We start from the raw sequence: 26,108 nt of genomic DNA on the forward strand, positions 1-26,108 counted from the left end.
CAGGCACTCACCATATTACATAAAAAACACTTCTATATTGCAATTGCACTGAGTAAAAAAAGCTAGACAAAATCATTACATCAATATGGAGAATCTGACTTCTCTCCTGTCCTACCTACTCATAAAAAGGTGCGGTACTCTCAGCTGAAAATGATAACCGATAACATAATCACAGGGCAATGGAAAAGCACTATGACATTCATTAAGGTAACAATAATAAAAGATGTTTCAAACCACAGTGAGGAACTTACTATCATTACAAGTAAATAAATGCACTTGCCATAACATGAAAATGCATCGAACATACTGTATGCTGATTAATAATGTGTTTAAATTATAAAGATATTTAGTTATGATAACTTAGAATGATTAAAAATAAATTATACAAATGCTTCAAAGACATATAAATCTCTTCTCTTTTTTCTCCAGAAAACAAACACTGATTCATATGCTGAAAATTTTTCCCTTGATCTACTCCCAACTTTTTCTCATTTGAAGATATTCTGCATATTTATTTGAAATATCTGAGGCTGTACCCTGTCCAAACAAGGACAGAGAACCAATCAGACCTTGTTTTTATTTTTGAATAGATCATTTTGGACCTATGAGATCACAACAGTACATTTTATGTCTCTATGTAAATCCTTGACTGTAGTGTCTTCAGATCATATGACACGTGAAAAGGGACAACTTGATTTGAAAGCTGAGCACTGGGGTTGAAAGGGATCTTTACATTTTCTCAAAGAACAGGCCATTCCTCCTCTGTAATAAAAGTAACTAATCTATTTAGAAGTAAATCAGTTGGGACAAAGAAAGGACTGTGAACACCTCAAGATGGGTGGTGGAGCCAGTTCTGAGAGCAAGGAGTCAGCCAGGAGATCCAGAGAACTGGAAAAGAAACTCCAGGAAGATGCAGAGAGGGAAGCGAGGACAGTCAAACTACTGCTGTTGGGTAATTACAATAAAAATTGTTAATAATATTCTTCCTTTGATGTCTTATTTTGCTTTAAAATTTTAGAACAGTGAATTTCTCTGAATTTACTAATTTACTGGAAGAAAACTGTCCTATAACAGAAGTACAGCACACTTTCTGGTTGTAGATATGTATGAATCCAGTGACTAAGATGCAAGGAATGGGCTGAAAATGATCGTGTAATTACAGGACGAGAGATGAACATATGTTTTTAAGGTCCCTTCCAACTTAAGCCATTCTGTAATTCTAGGTATGTAATCTAAAATTGTACAAATATCTGAGAATGTAAAGATTTGAGAAATTAGAGGTTGCTTTTAAAATACATGTTCTGATGCTTAATTATGCAGAATGTAATACAGATTTTTTTTATGATGCCATATGCATTCATTTACAGCAGGATTAAGCGACACAAACAGTTAAATAGAAAATCCTCAGGTGTCACCACTTATTGAAATTGATTGTTTTCCAAACTGTTCCACTGCATTTTTTATAGAACCTCTTAAAAGGGCTTTTTATTTTTAGTGTATAAAAATGCAAAAAGCAGAACAGAAGGTAGTAAAATGAACTAATGTTATTAAAAATAATATGAAAAATATTGGTCCCGCTGAGTCAAAATCGAGTCAGACAAAACAATAATTATATTTAAACTTTTGAAAAGTTGCAATAAATTTGTTATTTTACTAAGAAAACTCATTAAAAGTACATTTATTCCAACATCCTGCCTCTGACCAACACTGATCCATGAAGGAAATACATTAAATCCTTCAAAGGAATTTAGAGAATAAAGAGAAATTTCTAAAATAAGCAGCTTGATAATACATTTTGATCTTCAAACCTTGGCACTTACACTGTAGGCTGCCTTACACTGGACAAAAAAAATTCTAGAAAATATGTATTTAATATTAAGAACTGTAACATAGAAAGTCTTTTTTTCCTTTTATTTTTCTTTCTTTTTTTTTTTTTTTTTACATTATTAATATTTCAGCATTGCAATTCTTTTAGTAAAATGCTTTGAGATCAGTTGCAAGCTACATGGAAAAGACTTCAATTTAATTCAAGTTTGACATTTTTCATTCTCAACTATTCACATCCTATTCATGAAACAAGACAACCATCTGAACTTCATACATTTTTATCAAATTTCTCTCTATATTATGTATTTATATGTTATCTACTTGTATTCATAATACACAGAATGAAAATTCAAATTTGTGTATGGGTGCTGTTTTGGAAGGCTTTTCTCCTGGGGAGTTGTTACTATCTAGATCACAAGAAACCAAACACTTGACAAATAGCTAGACAGATAGACACACAGTTAACAACCTGCATTTACTTGTTCTTTAATAAATAAATAAATAAATAAATAATGAAGTGAATAAAACTTAGACCTGCTTTCAATCTAGTACAATGTTAAAGTTTCTGTTGAATATCTGCTGAAGCAATATGTAGAAAGGGCACCACATCAACTTTTCTATAGCCAACTATTGGAACAGGCAGCCAGCTGGTCTTATCTGGTCTTATCACTGGAGCTTTAAGCTAGATTTGCTAGATTTGATGGGGGAAGGGGATGTAGTTCTGAGTGACAGAGAAGAACAAGGGAACACTGTCACTTCAGGAAGAATGGGAGAACTCCCAATTTGTCCTGGAGTAATTTGGGAGGTTCCCCCAAGAAGCAGAAGTACTGATGCATGTAACACGGGTAATAAGCAAGAGGAAATGTAAACTGTGTTGCAATTATAAAACTATGACCTAACTGCAGTCATGGAAACTTGGTGAGACAAGTGACATAACTGGAATACTAAGATTGATGTCTACAAGTTTTTAGAAGGGATAGGCAGGGTATAAGGGGTGGGGGAGTTGCTCTCTGTGTTAAGATGTGGATAGATTGCAAAAAGGTGCCTTTGAGAAACAGCCATGACCTGGCTGAGTGCTTGTTGTGTCCTCTGACACACCATTCTAAACAAATTGAATTACATACAGAAACTAAAGACAACACAGCTGTTTATACCTCATTCCGTGATCTAAGCAAACACATTCTGTACACAGAGTTGATAATTTGCTGATTATAAAATACACAGGGAGAGGAAGCAATAAAAAAAATGATGTCTCATTATCATGTTCTTGAGAAGCTGCCTGGGAGCCAGGAGGGTTAAGCCCTCTGTGCTAAATGCTGCTGTGTTATCAATGCCATCCTTACCAGAAATTTACACTCTGCATATTTATACTTAAAATATCACACTGGAACTCTAAGATGAATGTTTTATTTCTTTTGCTTCAGGAAATAGATATGGTCAAGCCTTGTACCACATTGCATGAAGTTTATGTACTTTGTTGTCCAGCCTGTAATTTGTGTGTAAATTGCAAAGCACACCACAACAGCTGGTAATCACACTATCAGATATCAACAGTGACACTTCACAGAAAGAACTCATTTGTAGATTAGGCAACTATTACTACTTTGAAGTTGATTACACCTTTGAAGTTTATTAGTCCATGAGAGTTTCCAGTCATGAGTGCTAACTACTTCCATCTCATTTGGAAGTATTTATTTTTAGAGTAGTTAATCTGCCTCAGGGTGACAAAAAAGTAAAGTGATTTTTTTTTTTTTGCTTTTTTTTTTATTATTATTATTTTTATTTTTTTTTTAGTTTTAGACACAAATATGTTTCTCCACTGAATACAAGAGGTCTCTAATAGGGGACATTTAAGAACTTCATACCCTCAAGAGAGAAGAGGGCTAATGAAGAACTTGGATCTATTTTCTAGTTTGTTCCTCCTGTGGAGAAATTTGCTCAGTTTGATAAGAGGATCAGAAAGACATGATTTTCAGAGCTGTAAGCACCACAGATAAGGTTCAGGCAGAGGTGAGACATGTTCTGACCTTAAAGAATTTTATTTCCCCTTTTTTTGCCATTTCACATGAAAGTCAGGGGCTTCTGTGACAAATTTCAAACAAAATATTCATGTGGTAGTACTTCTCATTTTCTTACCTTTCCTTCTGGAAAATTTCCTAAACCAAACCTTTATTATCACGTAAATAATAACTGTAAAGAGATAACACCTATTTCTTTTGAGACAGGAAGGAAGCATAATATATTTAAAAACAAAATAAAACAAAGCAAAGCAAAACAAAAAACAAAAAAAAAAAAAAAGAAAACCCTTCTTCAACAGCTCAACAAATGCTAATCTTGAAAGGGATTTTTTACTCTCCATGGTATCCAAAAATATTCAAACAAAGCATAGTCATCAATGATCTGCGCAATGGCACAGAGTGTATCCTCAGTAAATTTTTAATGACACATAAAACTGTAGAGTGGACTGACATGACAGAAGATTACACTATCATCCAGAGGAACTCTGACATGCTGAATAAATGTGTTGATAGAAACCTCACGAAGTTCATGAACTAGAAGTGTAAATTCCTGCATCTGGGGAGAAACAACTTTGGGCATCAGGATGAGCCACGGACATGAGATGGAAAGCAGCTCTGCAGAAAAAGACCTGAAGGTGCTGGGGGACACCAAGATGGACATGAGCCAGCAGTGCACCTTTGCTGCTAAGAAGGCTAACCATATCCTGGATTTCATTAGGCAGAGTATTGGTAGCAGGTTGAGGCTGTTGATGCTTCCCGTCTATTCAGCACTGGTGCTGTGTCCAGCTCTAGGCTTTCCCATACAAGAGAGGCATGGGCATACTGGAAAAATCCAGTGTAGCACCACTAGGATGACAAAGGGACTGGAGAACCTCTCCTGTGAGAAAAGGCTGAAGAAACTACCTAGGACTGTGCAGCTTGGAGGAGACTCAAAGTAATCTCATCAGTGTCCATAAATATCTGAAGGGAGGGAGCAAAAGAGGACAGAATCAGGGTCTTTTCAGAGGTTCCCAGTGACAGGACAAGTGGCAATGGGCAGAAACTTTAACAAAGAACATTCTATCAGAACTCTGGAAGTACTTCAATATTTTGCAGGTGACATAGCACTGTCACAAGTGTTCAGAGGCTGTGGAGTCACCTCCTTGGAGATCTCCAAAAGTCTCCAGGACATGGTGCTAGGCAACCTGCTCTGAGCGTCCCTGCTTGGCCAAAGGCTGGAGCAGACAGACACAGAGATCCTTCACACCTTGACCAGTCTGTGATTCTGTGAAATTCTGCATGGAAAAGTAGAGGAGTTGAGATGCAGCTGAGGTCTTGCTTTTAGCTCTACTTTGAATCAAGCAAGTATCTTTGACATTTAAGGCACCTCCAGTTTTTTACTCTATTCCAGCTATATCTGTATACTTTTGTGCAAATGTAGAGGCTGAGCCTTCCTGGAGAAGAGGAAAAATCATATCATGACTCTGAGTGAGGTTCTGCAGCAGCTCTGTGCTTTCAGCCTTACCACAATGCACTTACTTTGAGTCTTCCCTGAAGACAAAGTAACTCCAGAGGCACATATCAGGATCAGACTTGGGAGGCCAAGTTCAAAACATCCCAGCCAAGAAAAGAGGCAGTTTACATGCTGTCAGACTGTTAAGAACAGTGCTGAAAGAGGATGTAGCACACATCCATACACAGCGGATATCTTCTGGCTTCCAAGAGCACAGACAGAATTTCAGGCACTGTCTGAGATATCTCTGCCTTTATTTTCCTTATTTTTATCCATCTCAAGAAAACCTGACATCCAAATAGAGATATAGAAATCAAAGATAAATGTGAAATCAACTAGACATATGTGAAATAGGCTATGGGATATTACTTGTCCTGGTTAGGAAGAGACCTTCACAGATCTTCACAGACTGTTATTCAGAAGTCAGCTAAACTTTTCAAGCTTTAAGACAAGACTGACTTCAGGCTAAGCCCTACTATTTTATGTAGAAAATTTGGGATAGATTACAATTTCCCTCTCCACTGCCTCCTAAAGGAAAGCTGCCCTCAGTTCCCCCTGAAGTCTTGCAAGGGCTACCCAATGCTTTTGCTGCTGTTTGCTTGAGCAGAAGATCCTGCAGTGAGTTGAAATGCAGCCCTGCTCTCCCATCCTGAGGAGCGGGCTGTACAGGAAGGGGAAGGAAGAGAGGAAGCAGGTGCAAAGTAAATTGTTTCTGACCCATCTCCTGGGGTACAAATGCTGCTATGACTAAAGAATACTCCAGAGCAAAGCCAATATCAGAAAGTCAATTGTTATTTAAGAGAGCTGGAGCACCTCCCTTATAGGGGGTCTTTTGGCCTGGGGATCCAAGGATAACTTATAGTGGCTTTCCAGTACCTGAAGCGGGCATACAGGAAAACTGTGGAGGGACTTTTAATAAGGATAGGTAGCAACAGGACAAGGGGAAACAGTTTTAAACTGGAAAAGGGTAGGTTTAGACTTGATATTAGGACGAAATTATTTAATGTGAGGGTGGTGAGACACCAGAACAGGTTGTCCACTGAAGTTGTGGATTCCCCCTCCATAGGAGCATTTAAGGTCAGGCTGGATAGGGCTGTGAGCAGCCTGGTCTAGAGGGAGGTGTCCCTGCCTACAGCAGGGAAGATGGAAATACTCAATCTTCTAAGTTCCTTCAAATCCCCATCATACTGTGATTCTATGAAATTAGAGATGAACAGAGGTAAAGAAATGCCTCAATAAGATATAAATTATGCTGCCTATTCTATTTTAAACTTGTCTTCCAGATCTGGAAGAGAGCTTCATTTCTATGTTATGTTTCCTGACATGAGTATGCAAAGGAACTTTTTCACATTGAGGGTGATGGAGCACTGGAATAGGCTGCCCTGGGAGGCTGTGGATTCTCCTTCTCTGGAGATATTCAAGACTCACTTGGACTCCTACCTGTGCAGCCTGCTGTAGGGGCCTTACTATTCAGGAAGGTTGGACTCGGTGATACCTAGAGGTCCTTCCAGCAACTACAATTCTGTGATTCCGCGATTCTGTCATCTTTCCATTGATATGAATGTTGCAATTCCTAGAACTGCTTGCTTGTTTCCCTACAGAAATTTCAGCAAATGTTATTTCACTGATAGTGCTTTACCAGTTTCTTCAGAAAGGAACTGAAGAGATAAAATTGATCTACAATAAATTTGCATTTTGTTCAAACTGTGGCAGATGGCAGCATCAGATCATTTTGCATAGTCTTGATGTTTTTGTCTCACACTTTCTGCTGTTCCCATTGTGAGCATTAGAAAATGTTTTGCATATGGTTTGCTGTCTTAAGTAAATTAATTAAATTAATCTCTGTTATTTAAATGTTATTAGATTTACAAAATCTGTTTGGGAAATTAAGTTGTTTGTTCCATTCAATGAGGAGCCCCTAATTACAGTCATCATGCCTCAGGTTTCCTCTTTTGTCAAAAGTATTCAGTACTGTCAAATGAGGTAAATGATAACCTGCAGAAAGGAGAGCAAGGATGAATCTTGTCCCAGAGATTCATATGCAAAATTAAAACCACCCTTTGTGTGCTTTTAAAATCTAGCCCTTGTTGGTCAGGTGTGGCCAAGTCCTGTTCCTCACCAGTCTCAGTGACAGAAATTAAATCAGTTAATTTCCAATGTAAAGATTTCGACTGTGATTATAAACTTTGCATGAGATGAGAAGGCAAAATTAATCAGAGTAATCTAACCAAAAGTTATCCCCACTTCTGAAAAATCTCTGTTGCAACCATTTTCCTGCATCTCCCTTACAGTATACTGCAGTTATACTGCAGAATCATTCCCAAGATGTATCTTCTACATGGTGCTGTTGGTTTCCCTCTTGCAGCACTAGAACGTGGAAAAAGTCAATGTAGCACTACCAAGACACGTTCTAATGTGCTTCCTCTGCACCATGAGATAAACCACAGATAAGCCACTTTTCCAGTTGTTTAAACACACATTAAAAAACTCATGAAACACTTCAGATGAGAAGCTGCGAATCATGTAATGAACACACTTCCAGGAGCCAGAGCTCTTTCCATGTCTTTCTGCACATATAACCGGCAGCTGATGGGGACTCAATCAAAATATGATCCTTATCTTATTTCTTTAACAATTGAAGAGACTATGCTTTTGCCTTAACTGACTGCCTGTTCCTTTTTTATTTTTTATTTTTTCCTTTTAATATCCCTTTCCTCTTTCAGAATTAATATTTTCTCCAAGATTTCATCCTTTTTAATTACTGGAGAGGGTTATTGTTGGTGAAATGGGGATCTGGAGCATCTCTATTGCACTTCACAGATATAAAATTGTGTCTCAGAGTGGTGTTTTTAATACTTGCTACTTATTTATGTATCAGTCAAATTTTAATATTCCCCTTCTGCAGGTGCTGGAGAGTCAGGAAAGAGCACTATTGTAAAGCAAATGAAGTAAGTACACAAATATTCATATCAGTTGTTGAGATTTGTATTTGTAACATAAGTTGTCTAGCTGATGTCTTAATACAATATTTATGCTTATTTGAATAATATGCAAAGATACATCTTTAAAATCATGTTTCCATTAAACCATATAAAGACTAAGTGACTAAGGCACACAGCTGGACTGGTAATCAAATCTGCTCAAATCACACACATCTTCTTGCTGAAGAGAAGGGAAGCTTCAAAACTGTCTTTGGTAGGAGTTACAGCACTGCGGTGATATAGAGATATAAGAAAATGGGGCCATAACAGATCCACCTAACCCAGTATCCTGTCTCCTCCAGTATCTACTGGAAGATCTGAATATCCTGCTGGTATTTGGTGATCTGTGAGTTAGGTGGCACCCTGAGGCAGAGGACAGGAGGTGGTATCACAGTGTTTTAAAGCTCAGTAAAAGCTTTATGTCTGGTTTCTCCCGAATCTCTCTGAACCAATGTAAACATTTACATTATTCAATGGCAAGTAGTTCCACAGTTTAATTTCACATGATATCAATCATCTCCCTTTGCTCAATTTTAATTTAGTCCTTATTAATTTCATTTGATTTCACTGTACTTCAAATGAAAATATTGAAGTATTCACATTATATACAAATAGTGCCCAGTCATTGTTTTTCCAAACTGGATCCTATAGAAAAGTGTTGGTTTCCATGTTATTATTCTAGATTCTGCCAGCAGCCAAAATGATTGTTCTCAGGTCTTTCACAGTTCAGACTAGAAAATATTTAGTTGTCAACCCTTACAGTAAGTTGCTACCCACTGTATAGCATGAATAAGAACAAATGAGAGCACTACTTTTAGCAATGAGAGAGTAATCATACAATAAACAGAAGGGAGGAAAATAGCCTGTACAAGCACAAATACAGAAATCCTTGTTCAAATTTGGATTAACTGTTATAGAAAAATTGTGACTATGCAGAAGTCTACCACAAGAATATCTGTGGTAGATATTTGTTCAACATGTACATAGATGCCACACAGATTGGTGTCAATAGCATTGTTTCTCCATAAACGTGAGGCAAATATCGTTGAATGTCACTGAGTGTTACTCTTTCCACGTGGAGGAATTCAGTTCCACACCTTTGCTTCATACTCACTTCCACGTCAGATACCATTTTGTCAGACTGCACCTCTGCTGTCATCTGTCACACAGCGAAAACCTGCAAGAGAATACTGGTAGAAAGATTCAGCCTCTGTTGTCATACCATCAACATCCACCTGTGACATCATGAGCCAATATCATAAAATGGGAGGCATTACTTTCAGTGCAGCCCTTGTACAGAAAAAAATTACACAGACATTAGAACTATTAAGTCATGACCCCGCTCTTTTCCTGTCTTAGAGGGAAAAAAAAAAAAAAAGTTATGCTAAATCAGAAATATTATTTCTACTGTAAGATTTTCTAAATAATTTGTTCAATATCTTCACCAACATATTTTCAACAGTGAAGTAAAAACTCTTATAACATAAAATCAATTTGCAACTACTTAAGCACCTCATTTTCTAATTCTAAATCAGTGATTTAAGACCATACATTCAATAGTTACCTAATTACTTTTTGTTCCAGTTCAGTGGTGGATGACTGCATTTTTGTTTAGAGTTGCAGTTAGGAAACACTCACTATGCAATAAACCATCAAAACATATTGGGCTGTAAACTTCACAAAGTAGGAAAGGATTGAAGATGTTCCTCTGAATTGAACACTTTAATAAGATAGATAACCCTAAACGACTTCAAACAAAGAGTAGAAAATGACAAAGTTAAGTTATCTTAAAGATTTGCACATATATGAGCTATGAATGTGAGCGCAAATCTGAACTATTTTCCAATAAAAATGAGGATAAAAATTAACACTTTTCAAACAGAATGTCAACTTTCAGTCATAATCTTTTCTTTTTTTTCCTAAAAAGGGAAAAGTTAAAGTTTCAAAAAAGTTGGTTTTTTTTGGTGAAGCAAATTCGTAGATAACACTGATAAATGCTTATAAGACTGATAAATGACATAAGGGGGTCATTTTGCTGATAATGCAAATTCACATTAAAATCAGATTTATTTTACAACTATTAATATAATTTTCCAAAACCTCATTCTTTCCAGAGTGAAGATTTCAATCAATCATTCCACTTAGCTTTGCACAATATCATCTGATGCTCTAAATATAAATATGTTGCAGGGCCCCAGAAAGCTAGGATGGTTATGGAGCAAAACTAAAAACTAATAACAACAACAACAAATAAAATGTGGAGATTGAAATCTCTCCTCTCGTAGGAACATCATCTAGATATTATGACTAGCAAAACTCTTCACAGATTCACCATCCTGAATGTCTTTTTCATAGGCTGTTTATTTTACCCAAGGAAGATTTTCTGTTTGATAGAAAGATCCTTCTGGCTTTACAAGATGTCACCTTGTTTTAAAATCCTTTCTTAAGAGTGATGGATGTTTAATAAAAGCAGCAAAATTCACTACTGATTTAACAAGCTGGCTAACATATCTTCTGCCAGAGGATATAAATATATATACGTTGAAAAAAAAAATAGCACGTAACAAGCCTTCAGCAAAAACAAGGTTTTGTTCTGTAATTACATACTCTTGTTTTATTTCAGGATCTTAAATGTTCTTCCTCTCTTTGTTCTTCAAAGGAAAGCATGAAAACAACATATAAAATAGTCATTTGGGGACTGCATTAAGGTCTTGCCTTCACTCTTATCCTGGATTTTTGCAGCCACAGGCAAAACACTCATCTTCCCCACACATCCTGTTCTGGGCAGTACTCTGAGAGACTCAAAGCAGTCGAACCAAGCTCATGTGCTTCATAAAGTTTCAGCTTTTTTGTATTTTGCTATAGAAAAAGCACCTGCTTTCACAGGTAGCAAGTGAAAAAGTGGAGAAAATATGCTTAAATACAATGTTCCATATTTTGTGATGAGAGTTCAAAGAATTTTGACTGTAAGGTGATCTGTTCCATTAAAGGCAGCAGTGGGGAGCTCTGGGCTATATGGTGCCTTGTACACAGGCCCCGGCTTAAGCCATCCCCAACCCACTGCACTGACATCGAGCTGTATCAGACTCTTCCAAGTGAACTAATCTTCTCCCCCAGCAAAACTTCCTATGTCCTTCAAATTACCAAGTTGACACAGGTGCTCAAATTGATGGTGAGAACACCACTCAAAATAAAAAGGCTTCAAGATAGGGTATATAGATTTTCTTGTTCAAAAAGTGGCTGTGGAAACCATTGGAGAACCGGTGTCTCCTACAGTGAGTGATACAAATGCAAATATGGAACTTTTTAATTTCATAATACATTAAAATTCCTGAACATTCAGTTGTGATCTGAGATGTATATATGCAAATGAACTACTTTCTGACAGAGCTGACCTCTCAAACAAGATTCAAATTAAGAACAATAGTGACTAAACAAGCAGTGTGGGAGCTCAAGTCTAATACTGTGGATTCTAGTGGTAAAGTATCTAAGTCCAGCTAGGCATTTTGCTTTGAATCCACAGGAGTGGGGTGGGGATCTGTAATGGAGACAGACAGCATTAGTTTATGTTGAGTCATGAAACTGGGAAGTCAAAACCTAGCTTTGTGTCATTACAGAAATCACTTTTAACCCACTCCACCAGAACAGACAAATTAACCATTGATAAATGCTTCTCCATGAGCCAGATGGATTCAGATCCAACTTTTCTTTTTTTTTTTTCCTTTTTAATGCAACCTCTACAACTTCTTTGTTTGTTTGTTTTTACTCCAGGATCATCCATAAAGATGGCTTCACATACCAAGAACGCATGGAGTTCCGACCTATCATTTACAGTAACACAGTGCAGTCTATCCTCTCTATCGTGAAAGCAATGACTAAGTTAGGGATCAGTTACGAAAACCCAGCTAGAATTGTGAGTATAAAGTTCTTTGTCTTCTTTAAGTAGGCATTAAAACACATTCTTTTGAAAGTAACAGGAGATTCTAGTAGAATAAAGTAAGAGAGTTCATTATTCATTTTATTGTAATATGAGAGTAAAGCAAGAGAGTTTAGTATCTGCTTTTGATAATGAAAACTAAGTACTGTTTGTGTTATGGATTCAACAGGACATCCTAATGTTAAGATACATAAGAAAGAAAAGAAAAACAACAACAACAAAACTTTTCTTGTCTGCTTAGACACTTATTTGTTGATATTAGAAAATGTGATAATGTCATGTAGAACTGTTGGGAATACTTCAGTTTTGTCTTGCTCTTGAGGCAGAGACTTCCACAGTCTCAACGCACTGACACTGAAGAGAAGTGGAGTTTGACCTTCCTGGTATGGTTTGCAGTCCTATGCACAAGAACACTGAGGAAAAACAACACATTTCAGATTGTCCAACCTCTTTAAAGGAGCTCATAACACTGATTTCAGTGCCTTGTGGACTTTATCAAGAGACTTTAAATAGGATTCATGAAGTCATCAGGAAGTAGTTTTGATCAGAAATTTGATTAGAGAGACAAAAAAATGCAGAAACTCAATTCCCACTTTTGTGCCCCAGAGCAAAGGCTAGTAATAACGTACTTCAGTATGTTGGTTCCAAATCAGAAACCTTTGGGCCTCTTTTGGCAAGTAAACTGACAATACCTACTTATTTACAGTAAGAAGACCTGTAGTCTTCTGTTAATCTTGCCGAATACCTTTCTTCTTGGTGCAGTGATTAGTACGATGTTTATAATTCAGATCTTGATGAGAATTTCCCAAAGGTCTGTCAGAATATCAAGTGGTTCCAATTTCAGAACATTCTGTGCATTCCCTAAAGATTCATCTTAGAGGGAATTACATCTGCTTATCTGAAAGGAGCTCTCCTTTTTCCAGAAGCCTGTATCTCATTTCAGTATAAGGTAGTTTGATCTAAGAACTGATAAACAAACAATTCAGAGGTTACTAAAGAACATACAAACATTTGGGGAGGGGGGGGGGGAAGGGGAAGAGAGAAAAAGAAAAAAAGAAAAAAAGAAAAAAAAAGCTTTCTTCTTTTATTCTTTTAAGAGTTCATGTCCACAAACCGTGCAAACTAATGCAAAAGTGCCCTAAACCAGCATGCAGAATATACTGGATATGTGAATATGCTTCACAATATGACCCAGTCTCAATTGTAATAGACACATGTAATAGGTACTGCACAAGGATACATCTGCTGGTCTATATGGCCTACGTCAGCATAACTAATATATGTCACATCCTCCACTTCTCATTCACAAACTAAATTTTACTGTAGAAGGCAAAAAGGTTATGTGAAATTTGCTCTTGATAAATCCATGCTGGCTGTTCAAAAACAGTGTGTCTAAACTATATCAAGACATAAGTGATTGAAAATAAGAAATTTTGAATTTATACTTCACTTTTACTTTTTGTCCAGTGTCCAAGTTGAGAATTTCCTGGAATTACTTGTTCCTTTATGGACAAGTCATTGTTTCATGAGTTGATCATGGAGCAGCTTCTCAGAAACGAACATACACCAAGTATCCACTGCTTGCTCCTAGGAGACTACTGCTATCCACACTGTAAGCAGCAACACAAAGATTCAATTTTCAACAAGAAAATTATAATATGAAAGGAAGCCCAAAGCTAGTTTGACGAATAGCGATGTGTGAACTACTGCTGTGCAAAAGAGATACAACTTTTTTTTTTTTCCTTTGTATACATTTATTTTAACAAAATTGAAGTTAAAAGGATTACTGCAAGTAGATACTATAAAACTTCTTCCAAAAATCTATGCTTAACTTCAGAAAAATTATTTGCAAGGGTTCTCACAGATTGGAGAACCAATATATATATATTGGTTAAATATATATATATATATATATATATATATGTTTAAATTAAATATATGAATATATATTTATTTAAATATAATTATTTATATTTATATTTTATAAATACATTTATATAGTTAAATATATAAATATATATATATTGTTAAATAGGCACAGTTTATTTCTTAGCATCGTACAAACAAAATGGCAAAAATTCAAATATTGTGAGTTTATCACTTACAGTACAGTAAGTCCAGCCTTGTTTTCACTGTCATTGGCAGAACAGACCTCTAGTCAACTACACCTGTTTAAAGCATTTGCAGTGCCTTATTTCTATTCCCCCAGAATCACAGAAGAGTAACCTGGCTGTAAGTTTTAAAGATTCTGTAAATTTCACTCACATTTACTAAACATTACCCCTTCTTCCAAATGCAAAACTAACTTTCTTTTTCTGTAAAATTGTTACACATACATAAGTTTAAACTGTTTAGATATAAAGCTTGATTTCAGTTGGACTTTGTTCTTGATAACTTCTGGTTCAGAATTACCTGACTAAAGTCACTGAGGCACTGACTGAGCTTATCTTGAGTGCTGAAAGCAGTAGGTTTACCATGTTCCTGGACTGCCCTTAAAAACCACTCTGTGATACTGAAAGTGCCTAAACAAGCAGTTTTGAACAGCACCTGATCTGGGGAAAAAAGCTTGGGGTTATTTTTTTGCTTCTTCTTTTCTTTGTTTTCTTGGAGGATTTTTTTTGTTTCATTTCTTCATTTCCTATATTTGGTGGGGGTTTTTTTGTGTTTTTTTTTTGTTGTTGTTTTTTTTCCCCACTGCAATCTCTTTTTAACATGTAAATTGTATTGTCTAAGTAGCAGAGACAAACAAAACACTATATAAACCAGGGCTACGATAGACTGTTTGCTGCTATCTTCCTTTTTGACGTAGGAAACAAAATCCACCATTGCCACCCACTGCACAATAACCAGTGAGCTCAAGGCTTCTCATTATACACTACTCAACCAACAGTTTCAGCATTGCAGGCGAGCAGTTATAAACATTAAATGATATGTGATATCACTGAGGTAAGAACTTGCCAATTCTTATCTTGAAGCTAAATATGTGTGCACTCCAGAGAGCAGCCAAGAAGAAGAGAGCACTCCAGAAGGCAAATGAATCTCCATATGCAAGAAATGATGAGTCAGGTCTGCTGGCACAGCACTGACCTGTAGGATGGGGCTGTAGAATGGAGCTGTTTGTTTGTGAGGTTTTTGAAAGTACAAGGCACTTGTACAAGTACTGTTCTCTTTTTTTCTTTTAAACAAAACTAAGTTTCTATTTTTCCACCTTATATCATAGAATCATAGAATCACAGAATCACAGAATGGCCTGAGTGTTGAATCACAACAATCATCTGGTTTCAACCCCCCTGCTACGTGCAGGGTCGCCAACCACCAGACCAGGCTGCTGCCCAGAGCCACATTCATTCTAATCTTGAATGTACCCAGGGTTGGGACATGTTATATTATATCTGCAAATTAACTTAATTTCACCACTATTTTAGACAAAATTCTATCTTTTTCTTTTGATCAATCTCTGATTTTCACATCATTTATACAGACTGCAACTTCTAGTGAAATGTAAAAAATATATCACATCCCTAAAATCATAGAATCACCAAGGATGGAAAAGACCTAAAAGATCTGCTCCTGCTGGCAACACTGTTTCTGACGTAAGCCAGGATGCTGTTGGCCTTCTTGGCCACCTGAGCACACTGTAGGCTCATGTTCAGCCAAGCATCAATCAATACCCCCAGGTCCATTTCCTCTACGCAGTCTTCCAGCCCCTCTGCCCCAAGCCGGTAGCGTCACCTGGGGTTGTTGTAGCTGAAATGCGGGACGCAGCATTTGGTCTTGTTGAACCTCATCCCATTGGCTACAGCCCAGCTCTCCAGCCTGTCCAGAAATAATTTGTTATAAATTATTGGAAAGATTCACCTTTGAATAAAACATACTCCCTGGCAAGACGGGGTCTGTCAGAATTCATTTTTACTTGTGCAATTGTTGACTGCAAGTTGCTTCAGTTGTCTACTATACAGCTGGGAAGCAATAATGTTGCCCACATAATGTTGACTCTATTTTAATCATATTTTTTATTTATAGTGCATTAATTTCTGAAAAAGAAATATTTTTAATGTAACAGATTGCATGAAGACTTTTTGGAATGACTGCAAAAGGAACAATTTAGAGAATACATACAAAATATTTGGAATTTTTCCAGTTTCTTCTTCTCCTAGGGAGAAAAAGACAAGAAAATCAAAGAAACAAACAAACAATCAAACAAATGAAAAATAGGAAATGCATTTGCTGTTTCTACTTCCCTTGCTTCCTATCTCATCATATTGTAGAGCTAAAAAATTTTTCTCCCAATGTATTCATAATTATATTAACTATATATTTCTGCCCTAATATAGTCACATAATATGCTTACCCTTTTACATTTACTTTTAGCTGATTTGCTATTCTGTCTTAAAATAAAAGCTTTCTTTCAAAATTGGACCTTCTGTGAACACCTACAGAGAAATGAAACTGAGCCCTTGTATGAATAAAAGAAAACAGTAAAAAGCAAAAGAAAACATATCACAGTTCGAGTCTAACTTTTGCACTAATGGAAACTGAACTTGCATAAGGATGCATAAGTGAGATACATGGAAAAAACTATGAAAATGAGAAATTTCCCTGACACAGCAATTCCTTGTAAACCAAGCACCCCCAGAAAGACGGTACAGTGTGCCTGCAGAATATTTACTGAAATTTCTTCTTAGGAAGATGAAAAGAAGCTCTGTGACATGGAAACAAATCTGGATGATGGCAACATGTCTTCTGAGCTGGTTGAACTCATCAAACAACTATGGAAAGATGGTGGGGTCCAGGCGTGTTTTGCAAGGGCATCGGAGTATGAGCTCAATGATTCGGCAGCCTAGTAAGTGACACAACCTGTGAGTGTTGGGCACCTGGCTATGACTGCAACAGCATGGGATCCTTGCAATTAGAACCTTTCCATAAATGTAATCTACAAAAATTACTGCTCATTAACCTAAGAAAGAATGAGGCTTTTGTTGATTTGTTAATAATGTATCTGAGACATTCAACCAAGGAAAGCAAGCAGAACTAAATAACTCGGTTCTGTGAGTCTTCTTAACTTTTTGTTTTTAAAAATGTCTGTTGACCTCTAGGACTGACAACATGGAGGAAAAGGTGAACTGAAACAGCCTAGGCTTTACCTAAAGTTGTACTTTAATACATTCAAGATTTCAAGCATCTAAACATAAGTCCAGCAAAAACAATAAGTTTCCTTTAAAGGAATCTGGCTGCATGCCCTGGGCTGCTAGCTTCTCAGCATCCATCTCAGACCATGATGTTTGATGGCTCCAGTTTGCTTTCTGAGACCTGGGGTGTGGCAGACACATAAACAGAGACTAGTGCTGCTCAGCTCTGACTTGAGGGTCAGGATCCAGCTGAGGATCAGTAATCCTCTATGGACTTAGACCATAGCACAGAAGGCTGCACAGATGATGACTCGATGATTGTCAGATGACTGTCAGAAGATTGTCCTGGAGTGCAGAAATCTGACCCTGGGCATGGAGAAAAGTACTATTCCAGGTCATGCCCATTCCAAGAGCTGCAACTTGAGCTTTTGCTGCTCCTGCAGCTCCTCCTGCTGGATGAGGTCACCTCTACAGGGAAACTGCCTAGAGATATGAGGTGCTACTTCCACCGGGGAGAAAAAGCTATGGTCACAGTCTGCTTGATTCTGGTTAGCAATAGCTCACCAGTTTTAGATAATAAAAGGGATATACTCAGAAAATATTGTGCTAACGTGAGCATGATTTGGCATTTAGACTAATCTACTGGCCAGCTCTTCATTCTGCCGTTGGAGAGTTGGCCTGAAGTGTCCTCCTGGCGCTATTTACAGTGGTGGCATGTCTCTTTCTCTATTAGATAATTAACTTGCAATTGCATTTGGATCAGCTGAATTTTAGGGTCTTTATGACCATACACCGCCATATCTTTATAATAAATACATATGCAGAAGTGGCTTTGTTTTTCTTTTTACTTACAAGTGTATTAAATATTGCAGACAAGAATGACAAGGTATGAGGTTTGCTTTAGTAGATTTTTGGTAAAGATGAACAGCAAAACTTCACACTGGGCAGGGCAGATTGTAGCGTAGAAGAAAAAAAAAAGAAAAAAAAAGAACAACAAACGTATGAACACTATAGAAAGAAAGGTGCTGAATGAGACACTGAAAGAGCTTTAAAGTATTTCAACTGTTTTATGTGTTTTGTTTGTTTGGGTTTTTTTTTGCTTTTATTTTACTTCATTATTTGAGTGTCAGTAGCTAGAAAGGTTAGCAGCCAAGAAACTACTCACATTTCACCTCTTCTTTTCCCTTTGTCGAATAAAAACCAACCTGCGTTGCTTCCTAGATCAGTCAGTAAAATTTGTGGACTCTGTTCAGCCATTTGCAGAAATTTTCTTCTCCCTGGAAGAGAAAGGAGAAAGGCTGGGGGAAGGCCAAGAACTGGCTTCAAAGATCTGGTTCAGATTCTCATTTCATGCTGATTTTATCTCTGTATGCTAGACACAAAACCAGATAATCCACTCTTTTCCAGGGAGTTGTGAGACTGCTAACCTCATGGGTTCTCAGCTTGGTTGAAACATCTGTTTTATATTAGAAAATATTTATTTTTAATGTCATGAGCCCTCCTCTTGTAAACTTGTCAAACAAACACCTAACTAGAGGGAAACTAGCCCCCAAGTGTGAATTATTCCAAACTCTTCTGCCTCCTCTTTTGGGAAGGAGGATATCATTACAAGAGTATGATTTGATATGCTAAAATATTTCTAATCAGTCTGTTATGTAGATGCAGTGCCTCCTCCCCTGTGGCACTAATTTGCATTAACTGAAGTCAAATGGACAAAATCTCTTTCCTGACTTTGTGTTTTTTAGCATCCCAGTGAAAAACATGTATTTTCTTGACATTCAATTCTCAGTATGAAGTATGTAATATTTACAAAGTATTACAAAATGTATGTAATATTTACATATATTTACATAAAGATTGTATAAAAAACAATATTATTTTAAGTGTATAATTTGCAGAAAATATTTAGAAGGAGATCAGTATGAATGGACTAGTGAATATGCCATGCTTGGTTCACCCTCTGAATTCACCAATTGCCATTTCTTTTCTTCTCCCCTTAGTTACCTTAATGATTTGGATAGGCTAGCAATGCCTGACTACGTGCCTAGTGAGCAAGATGTTTTGCACTCCCGAGTGAAAACAACTGGGATTATTGAGACTCAGTTTTCCTTCAAGGACTTGAACTTCAGGTACAAAAGATGCATATGTTAGGCTTGTGTGATTTTACCTTTCTGTGGTATTTTTTATTCAAAGACGTTGACTATATTATTACTAATCCAACTGCGATATTCTTGAATCTTTTATTTTTTGTAAGTGCCAAAGAAGATATTTTAGTATCAGCACTCCAACTTTAAGTATATAATGGACTCTAATTAGGAGATCTCAGAATATCAGGTTCTAAAAGGACATTTTACATATGTAAGTGTTTACAAAACGTTATTTGTATTCTGCCATTTGAATAATTGCTTGTGACATTTATGAAATTTGCCTAACTAAAAGTCCTTAGCAGCATGCAAAACATTTGATGACTGCTAATCTGCATGCATTCTCAACCTTTCACTCTCCTCATTTAGGAACAGAAATAACTGCTCTTAACAATGGAATACATTACTGTTGGAAAAAAATATATACTGCAATGTCATAAACATACTGTTCTTTTTTTTTCTCTGATTAATATATTTCAGACTGCTTTGTACACTGAAAATCTGAGCATCTACAAAGTTACAACCATAGTTTATGCAAGATAAAAACAAACAAACAAACAAACAAACAAAAAACTAAATCAGGATTGACAAAAACATCAGTCTGCAAGCCATCCATGAGATGAATGCTACCAGTAAGAATGCAATATTAGAATTGCGTCTAGGTCCAGATGAAATGTAGCACAACTGAAAATAAGATTCCTATCTGTATGCCTGTAAACAAGGAAGAGGTTCCTAATGACACTGAAAACACATTAAAAATATATATATATATCTATATTTAGTGTCTTTTTTGCATCACAGTAGTATTATGTGGTTAAATTAATTGATGTTTTTATTACCTTAAGTAATATGAAGTCACTACAAAACAATCTTGAGAGTTTTGTTCATCTATTGGGATGCTGAGCAGCAGTAAATCCATCTTAACCAGCCAGTTACAGCTAGTTTCCAGTGCCAGAGCAATGCAAAACAGCTGGGAGATCTTGCTGAGTCTGCACTTAGTTTGATAAGTACCATAGGAACATCTATAAAGGGAGGACACTTCAGTGTTCAGAATGAGTTTTAGTCGATGTACTTCAGTGAGGCCTGAGGTCACAAACCAAACATGGATTAAAAAAAATCATGAACAGATGCCTTATTCAATGAAGTTTTTGCCCTCTTCTGAACTGAATGAGGAAGAAAATACTTTCTGCTGTAAAAGTCTGAATATCGCAGTACTGCACTTTCATAGGAAACGTGACTTTTTCTTTGCTATCTTCTTAGTTATTATGTTGTTGTTTTAATGTAATTTATCTTTCCAGTTGTCTTTAATTTCTTTCCTTAACTGACTTTAATTTTCAAAAGTGAGAACATGCTGAAATATTTTTAAAAGGAGATCAATCTCCAAAGGTCCTCTTCTACCGTAGTATCCATTGAAGAGCTAGGAACAGTCTCACTGAAATCAGGCAAGCTTTATTTTAGCCTCCAGGTCCCACTGTACATACTGCTGGCACAAATGAATACACAATTAGTCTCATACCCGGAATGGCTCAATTTTCCATGAGTAGTGTTAGGAAACTGCAGAGCTTTCAAGACTTCCTTATCCTATGTTGATAAAAGAATAAGTTAACATCAGAACTGCACCACTCATGGCATGACTTCTGCTTTACATGTTAAGTTCTGGACTGACAAGTGAAGAACTAAGCAAACTAAGCTTAGTACAATAAAAACTGTTCATAAGCATTGTCTCTGGCCTTCATCTTTCACTATTTTAACTTGACCTCTCATGAATATTCCCAGGGCCACATGCTAAAAGCTTGTAGGAAGGAATAAAGGTTTGTATGATAACATATGCTTGTAAAACTGCACCAAATAAATTTTGTAGTTTCTTTTTTTTCCCGTGTCCCTGATTTCAGAGTTTCACACCACAAACAAAGGAAGAAACAAAGTGGCAGTTGACTTTTGGGCACCAATCAAAACCAAAAAGTCAAGATGGTTTACTTATGCTGATCTCACTCAATTTAGCCTACTAAACTCAGGGAAGATGTGGTTGGAAGAATGCCATTGCTGTTAACAGAATCTTGTTCCAAAACAGCTTCCTGATTTCCTAATAATTCACATTTGTAGACATGAAAAGATCAAGGAGATGTAATGTACTAAAAACATTGTTTTCTCTAATTGCTTCTCAGCTAACCAAGTCATTCATCAGTAGAATTAGAAAGGATTTCATCTCTTCTAAGAAGGATGAAAAAATGGTAATAAACTTTGTTTCAATCAGATGTATTGCTGATGGTGAAGAAAAGAGGATTGATGTATTGCAAAAAAAGGAAAAGGTGTTCCAAGTAATAAATTTCTCTTCCTCTGATTACTACTGACTTGCTTTTGTAATACTGAATCAATTTTCATTACTAGAAAAAATGAATTCTGTTTAATTTTAGATACTACGGAAGGTAAATTCGAAGTGTAAGACCCAATACAGTTTCCTAAATGAATAGATAGTGCAAGAAGGGATTAGGTTTAACAGGGAAATATTGTCATGCACATAAGGAATCAGACTTGTAACTTATCATTTCTCCTTTCCAATGTACTTGAAAAATGCTCACTAGTGAAGAGAAAGACCAATTCCTTATCACTGTAAAACTGCAAATATAAGTAGTAATTTTAAAATCTAATGCTAAGAAAAACAATACTAATTTTGACAGAAGGTCCGTCTGTATTAGGCACAAAACTGCATTTTATTGACACTTAAAACTAGGTATGCTGTTATTTTTGGAAGCCATACAAAAAGTTCATAAAAGGTTTATATGATTCTACCCAAAGGCAGTAATTTCTGGCAAAAGCTGAAGTAAAATAATGCAGGGAAGGACAAGTCTGCATTTTGTTCTCTATGAATGAATGAATTTATGTTCCCCATGAATTACTGTTTAAACAGTAACTAAATGAGATGGGTAAAGCCTCTACACACAAACACAGGCTGCTGGTTATACAGTACTTAAATGATCACACAGGGGCAATGAATTGATGACTAAATATAAAATTACACTAGCCAATGAAGCATAACTGGTGGATCAAATAGTGGCTGGCTTCCAGTCATATGCCTTATTGATGAGTGTGTCAGTTCATCACAAGCAATTCTATAAACACATGATCATTGTTCTAAGAGTCCTTTGTGAATATTTCCTGTACAAATTCTGTCCTGAAAAATCCTTGCCTGCAGAGCTAAGTCCTGCCCTCAGCTCTTGTGAAGAGTCCCGCTTCCTCAACAGACAGGAATATCTGTTTGCTTTGTGCAGATATTTAAGCCTTTACGTATAAAGCCATAAATAATATGTATACAATAATGAATCCCGTTGATATGGAAACAGACCAACAAATAACTATTTTGTCAAAATGGCTGTCTGAATGTCATCCCTCTCCAGTTGCACTCTGCACGTTAACAGTGTGATGACACGCTTATAAGATAGTGCTTCACATTATACATACATTTTTTTTCTGCACAGGATGTTTGATGTGGGTGGACAGCGATCAGAGCGCAAGAAGTGGATCCACTGCTTTGAGGGGGTGACGTGCATCATCTTCTGCGCGGCACTCAGTGCCTATGACATGGTTCTGGTGGAAGATAAAGAAGTGGTGAGTCAGAAGAAACAACCCTTTTTGTTGCTTAGTTAAAATGCTTATCAGAATTTTCCTGTTCCCTCACAACAATTTAAAGGCTATTTTGCTGTATGGGTTGCATGCATTCTCAACCTCAAAGAGTATTACAGTAAAAATTACATATGGGTTAAGAATTGATCTTCACCTTTTGCATCACAACAGAACAGAATGCATGAAAGCCTTCAGCTGTTCAACAGCATCTGCAACCACAGGTGCTTTGCAACCACTTCTATCGTGCTGTTTCTGAACAAGAAAGACCTCTTTCAAGAGAAAATAGCAAAAGTTCATCTGAACATCTGCTTTCCTGAATACAATGGTAAGTTTGGGGTTTTCAAAAGGAAATACATTCAAATGCCTGAGATTTTGATTCAGATCACCTATAGATAGCAATGTAAAGACTAAGCATCTTGCCTGAACATCTAGCCTTTCTCTCAAAAGACAGGAAAGGGAAAGATATTGGAATTCATCTCACCTACTCAGGGTACTTATGTTGGGGTGAGCTGTCTCTGGAGATGCTTATTTCTCTCTACTGCAAGTAGAGGAATATGAGACAACAAATAGTTTCAAGAGGCTGAAGTCTTGTTTAATGAAAACAGTTCACATTACAGTAGAAGTTTATCACTCACATATTTCAACCAGGTATTTTTTTTGTCTTGGAAAACCATTTCTGTAAAGGAATTTTGTCTCTTTTTGTATGTTACAACGGTATCTACGTGAAAAAAGAGAATGACAGCTGTTCCAAACTAATGCAAGAGAATATATGAAGCTATGCCAGAAAGTGCCAGAATAAAAACAAATGCAACCAGAATTTTAGTACTAACCTCCTGTATTTCAGATAGTGAGCACCTGAAATAAACCATACTCCGATAACTTTTATTAGTGGGAGATGGATTGTGTGGACTTCCTGACAAAGAGCTGCTTCACTTCTTTCTTTGAAAATCTATCAATATTGTGACCTAAAATTGCCCACTGCTTCACTGGGACAATCAAACACTGTGCTGGAGTCCATGGAGCAATTTCACTTTACCTACATAGTCACATGGCAGCCAGCAGGGCCCCTATACTACAGCCTACTTCTAGATGTCTCATCCTTCTCTGGGCCAACACTGAGTCCCCATTCCAGTGTTTAAACCTGTAGTTGCTTTAACAAAGTACTGTCAAACAGCAGCAAACTATGTATCTAATTCTCCCAGAATTGATGGTTCCTCCTTTCTTCTCCTCCTTGTCTCACTTTCTGCTTTCTTTCTGAAGTCCTTAGCAGTGTCTTACTCGCAAGTGAGCATTTCTTCAAAGAAATGAGGGGTTTTGGTTAGGATTTGCAGTTTAAATTTGGATGGGAAGTATGGATACAAACTTCTCATATCTAAAGCCTGATTCCCACATCACAAAAAACAAACAAGAAAGTTGTTATGTGTCTTCTGTGTCTCCACTAGGACTAAATACATTTGAAGATGCTGGGAATTATATCAAGAAACAATTCCTAGACTTGAACATAAGGAAAGAAGATAAGGAGATATATTGTCACATGACCTGCGCCACAGACACCCAGAACGTCAAGTTCGTCTTTGACGCCGTCACAGATATCATCATCAAGGAGAACCTCAAGGACTGTGGGCTTTTCTAGCCATTCATTCCCTGACTTGTAGCCCAGTTCCATGCCTGTACGCTTTCTTCTCTTCATCTTGCTTGCTGACTGAAATAAAACTCGGTAGGAATGAAACAATATCAATTAGGCTTTTGTTAGCTGTGAATTGAAGCTCTGGGTACAGCCTGATCATTGCAAAGTTACACTGATTTTCTGTGCATCATAAGAAGATTGAAAAACATCCTTCTGCTCCACAGAGATGCCATACATGAATCAAAGGGACATTCCTATCTCAATCAATATGTTTTGTAGATAGTCAGTAGCTCTCAGGAAATTCATACTTCAGTGTCCTGTGTTTTCCATTGAGAGGGCTTAAAAGGATACTGCCAAACAGCTACTAGATAACTGACATGTTTAAAGCTTTAAAAAAGATTATAATAACATTAAAATACTATCAGCAGGTAATTTCCATTCACTACTCATGTTTTCATGTTACATTAACAACAACAAAAAAAAATGGCATAAATGACATTCCATTAACTTAACAGAACCAAACTCCCATATTTCACTGGCATACAACAAAGAGCAGTGAAAATCTGATTGTTTAGTAACAGTGTTTTGATTGAATTGCTGAGGGACACACACCTAAAAACTTCACGTATATGAAATCCATAAGCACTGCCATCCAGTTGTTGGGGGACAGGAAAGTAAGATGGAGGCAGATAGCAGGTAAGTTTCTGCATATGCCATAAAGACAAGCTGAAGAGCTTTTTAACAATTAAATACTTGACTAAAAAAACCAAAACAGTTAATATTAGTTCTTCAGCTGAGCACCTTTCCAGGGACATCTGTAGTCATTCCCACCAGGGCAGAGCTAAAGGACAGTTTTTCCTTGCCTGACTTTGAAAATCATGAACACGAAGCCTTATCCAGAGCTGTGCAGAGAGCTGTCCTAAACCAGCACACAAGATACGATTTGTCCTGCCTGGATTTCTATTACTATCTGGTCTGTAATGCTTCACTTGATTAATTCCTTGTTTGTCCTGAAAATAATGGATTTCCAGTGGTAAGGTTTCTGCTTTCATTTCCAGCAATAAATCTCACTTTAAATGAACAATTTGAACTGTGGCGGCATCAGCATTAATTTCTGGAGGTCCTAGTGGAATAATAAAGGTCAAGATCTTTAAGAAACAAACCCATAACCAAACACATCTCTCAAACACTTTCTTCAAGCAAACACCTTAGAATCAGAATCTTTACACTGCAGGCTGAGAGCTGGTAAACATAAAGCTGTATTGAGTATCTTTTGTCAAACATTAAGGAGGTAGGCTGACCACTGGTAGAAACAAAATACTTGACATATGG

General features: G+C 36.8%; 1 protein-coding gene across 1 annotated transcript; it reads left to right on the forward strand.

The window, feature by feature from the left end:
• Window positions 1-435: 435 nt before the first annotated feature.
• On the forward strand, window positions 436-25,822 carry LOC107320613 (guanine nucleotide-binding protein G(t) subunit alpha-3-like). The gene is made up of 8 exons (XM_015876676.2): window positions 436-952; window positions 8,243-8,285; window positions 12,090-12,231; window positions 16,941-17,098; window positions 19,385-19,513; window positions 23,005-23,134; window positions 23,321-23,474; window positions 24,592-25,822. Exons 1-8 carry the CDS (start codon window positions 835-837, stop codon window positions 24,780-24,782), a joined length of 1,065 nt encoding a protein of 354 aa, XP_015732162.1. The 5' UTR covers window positions 436-834; the 3' UTR covers window positions 24,783-25,822.
• Window positions 25,823-26,108: the final 286 nt, after the last annotated feature.

The sequence above is a fragment of the Coturnix japonica genome, chromosome 1 (assembly GCF_001577835.2).
Source record: "Coturnix japonica isolate 7356 chromosome 1, Coturnix japonica 2.1, whole genome shotgun sequence".
Taxonomy (NCBI): Eukaryota; Metazoa; Chordata; class Aves; order Galliformes; family Phasianidae; genus Coturnix; species Coturnix japonica.

Coding starts and splice junctions, on each gene's coding strand:
- LOC107320613 (XM_015876676.2), top strand. CDS start 835: ATGGGTGGTGGAGCCAGTTCTGAGAGCAAGGAGTCAGCCAGGAGATCC. Junction 8,286..12,089: donor ACTATTGTAAAGCAAATGAA/GTAAGTACACAA, acceptor TTTTTACTCCAG/GATCATCCATAAAGATGGCT. Junction 23,135..23,320: donor TGGTGGAAGATAAAGAAGTG/GTGAGTCAGAAG, acceptor GCATCACAACAG/AACAGAATGCATGAAAGCCT.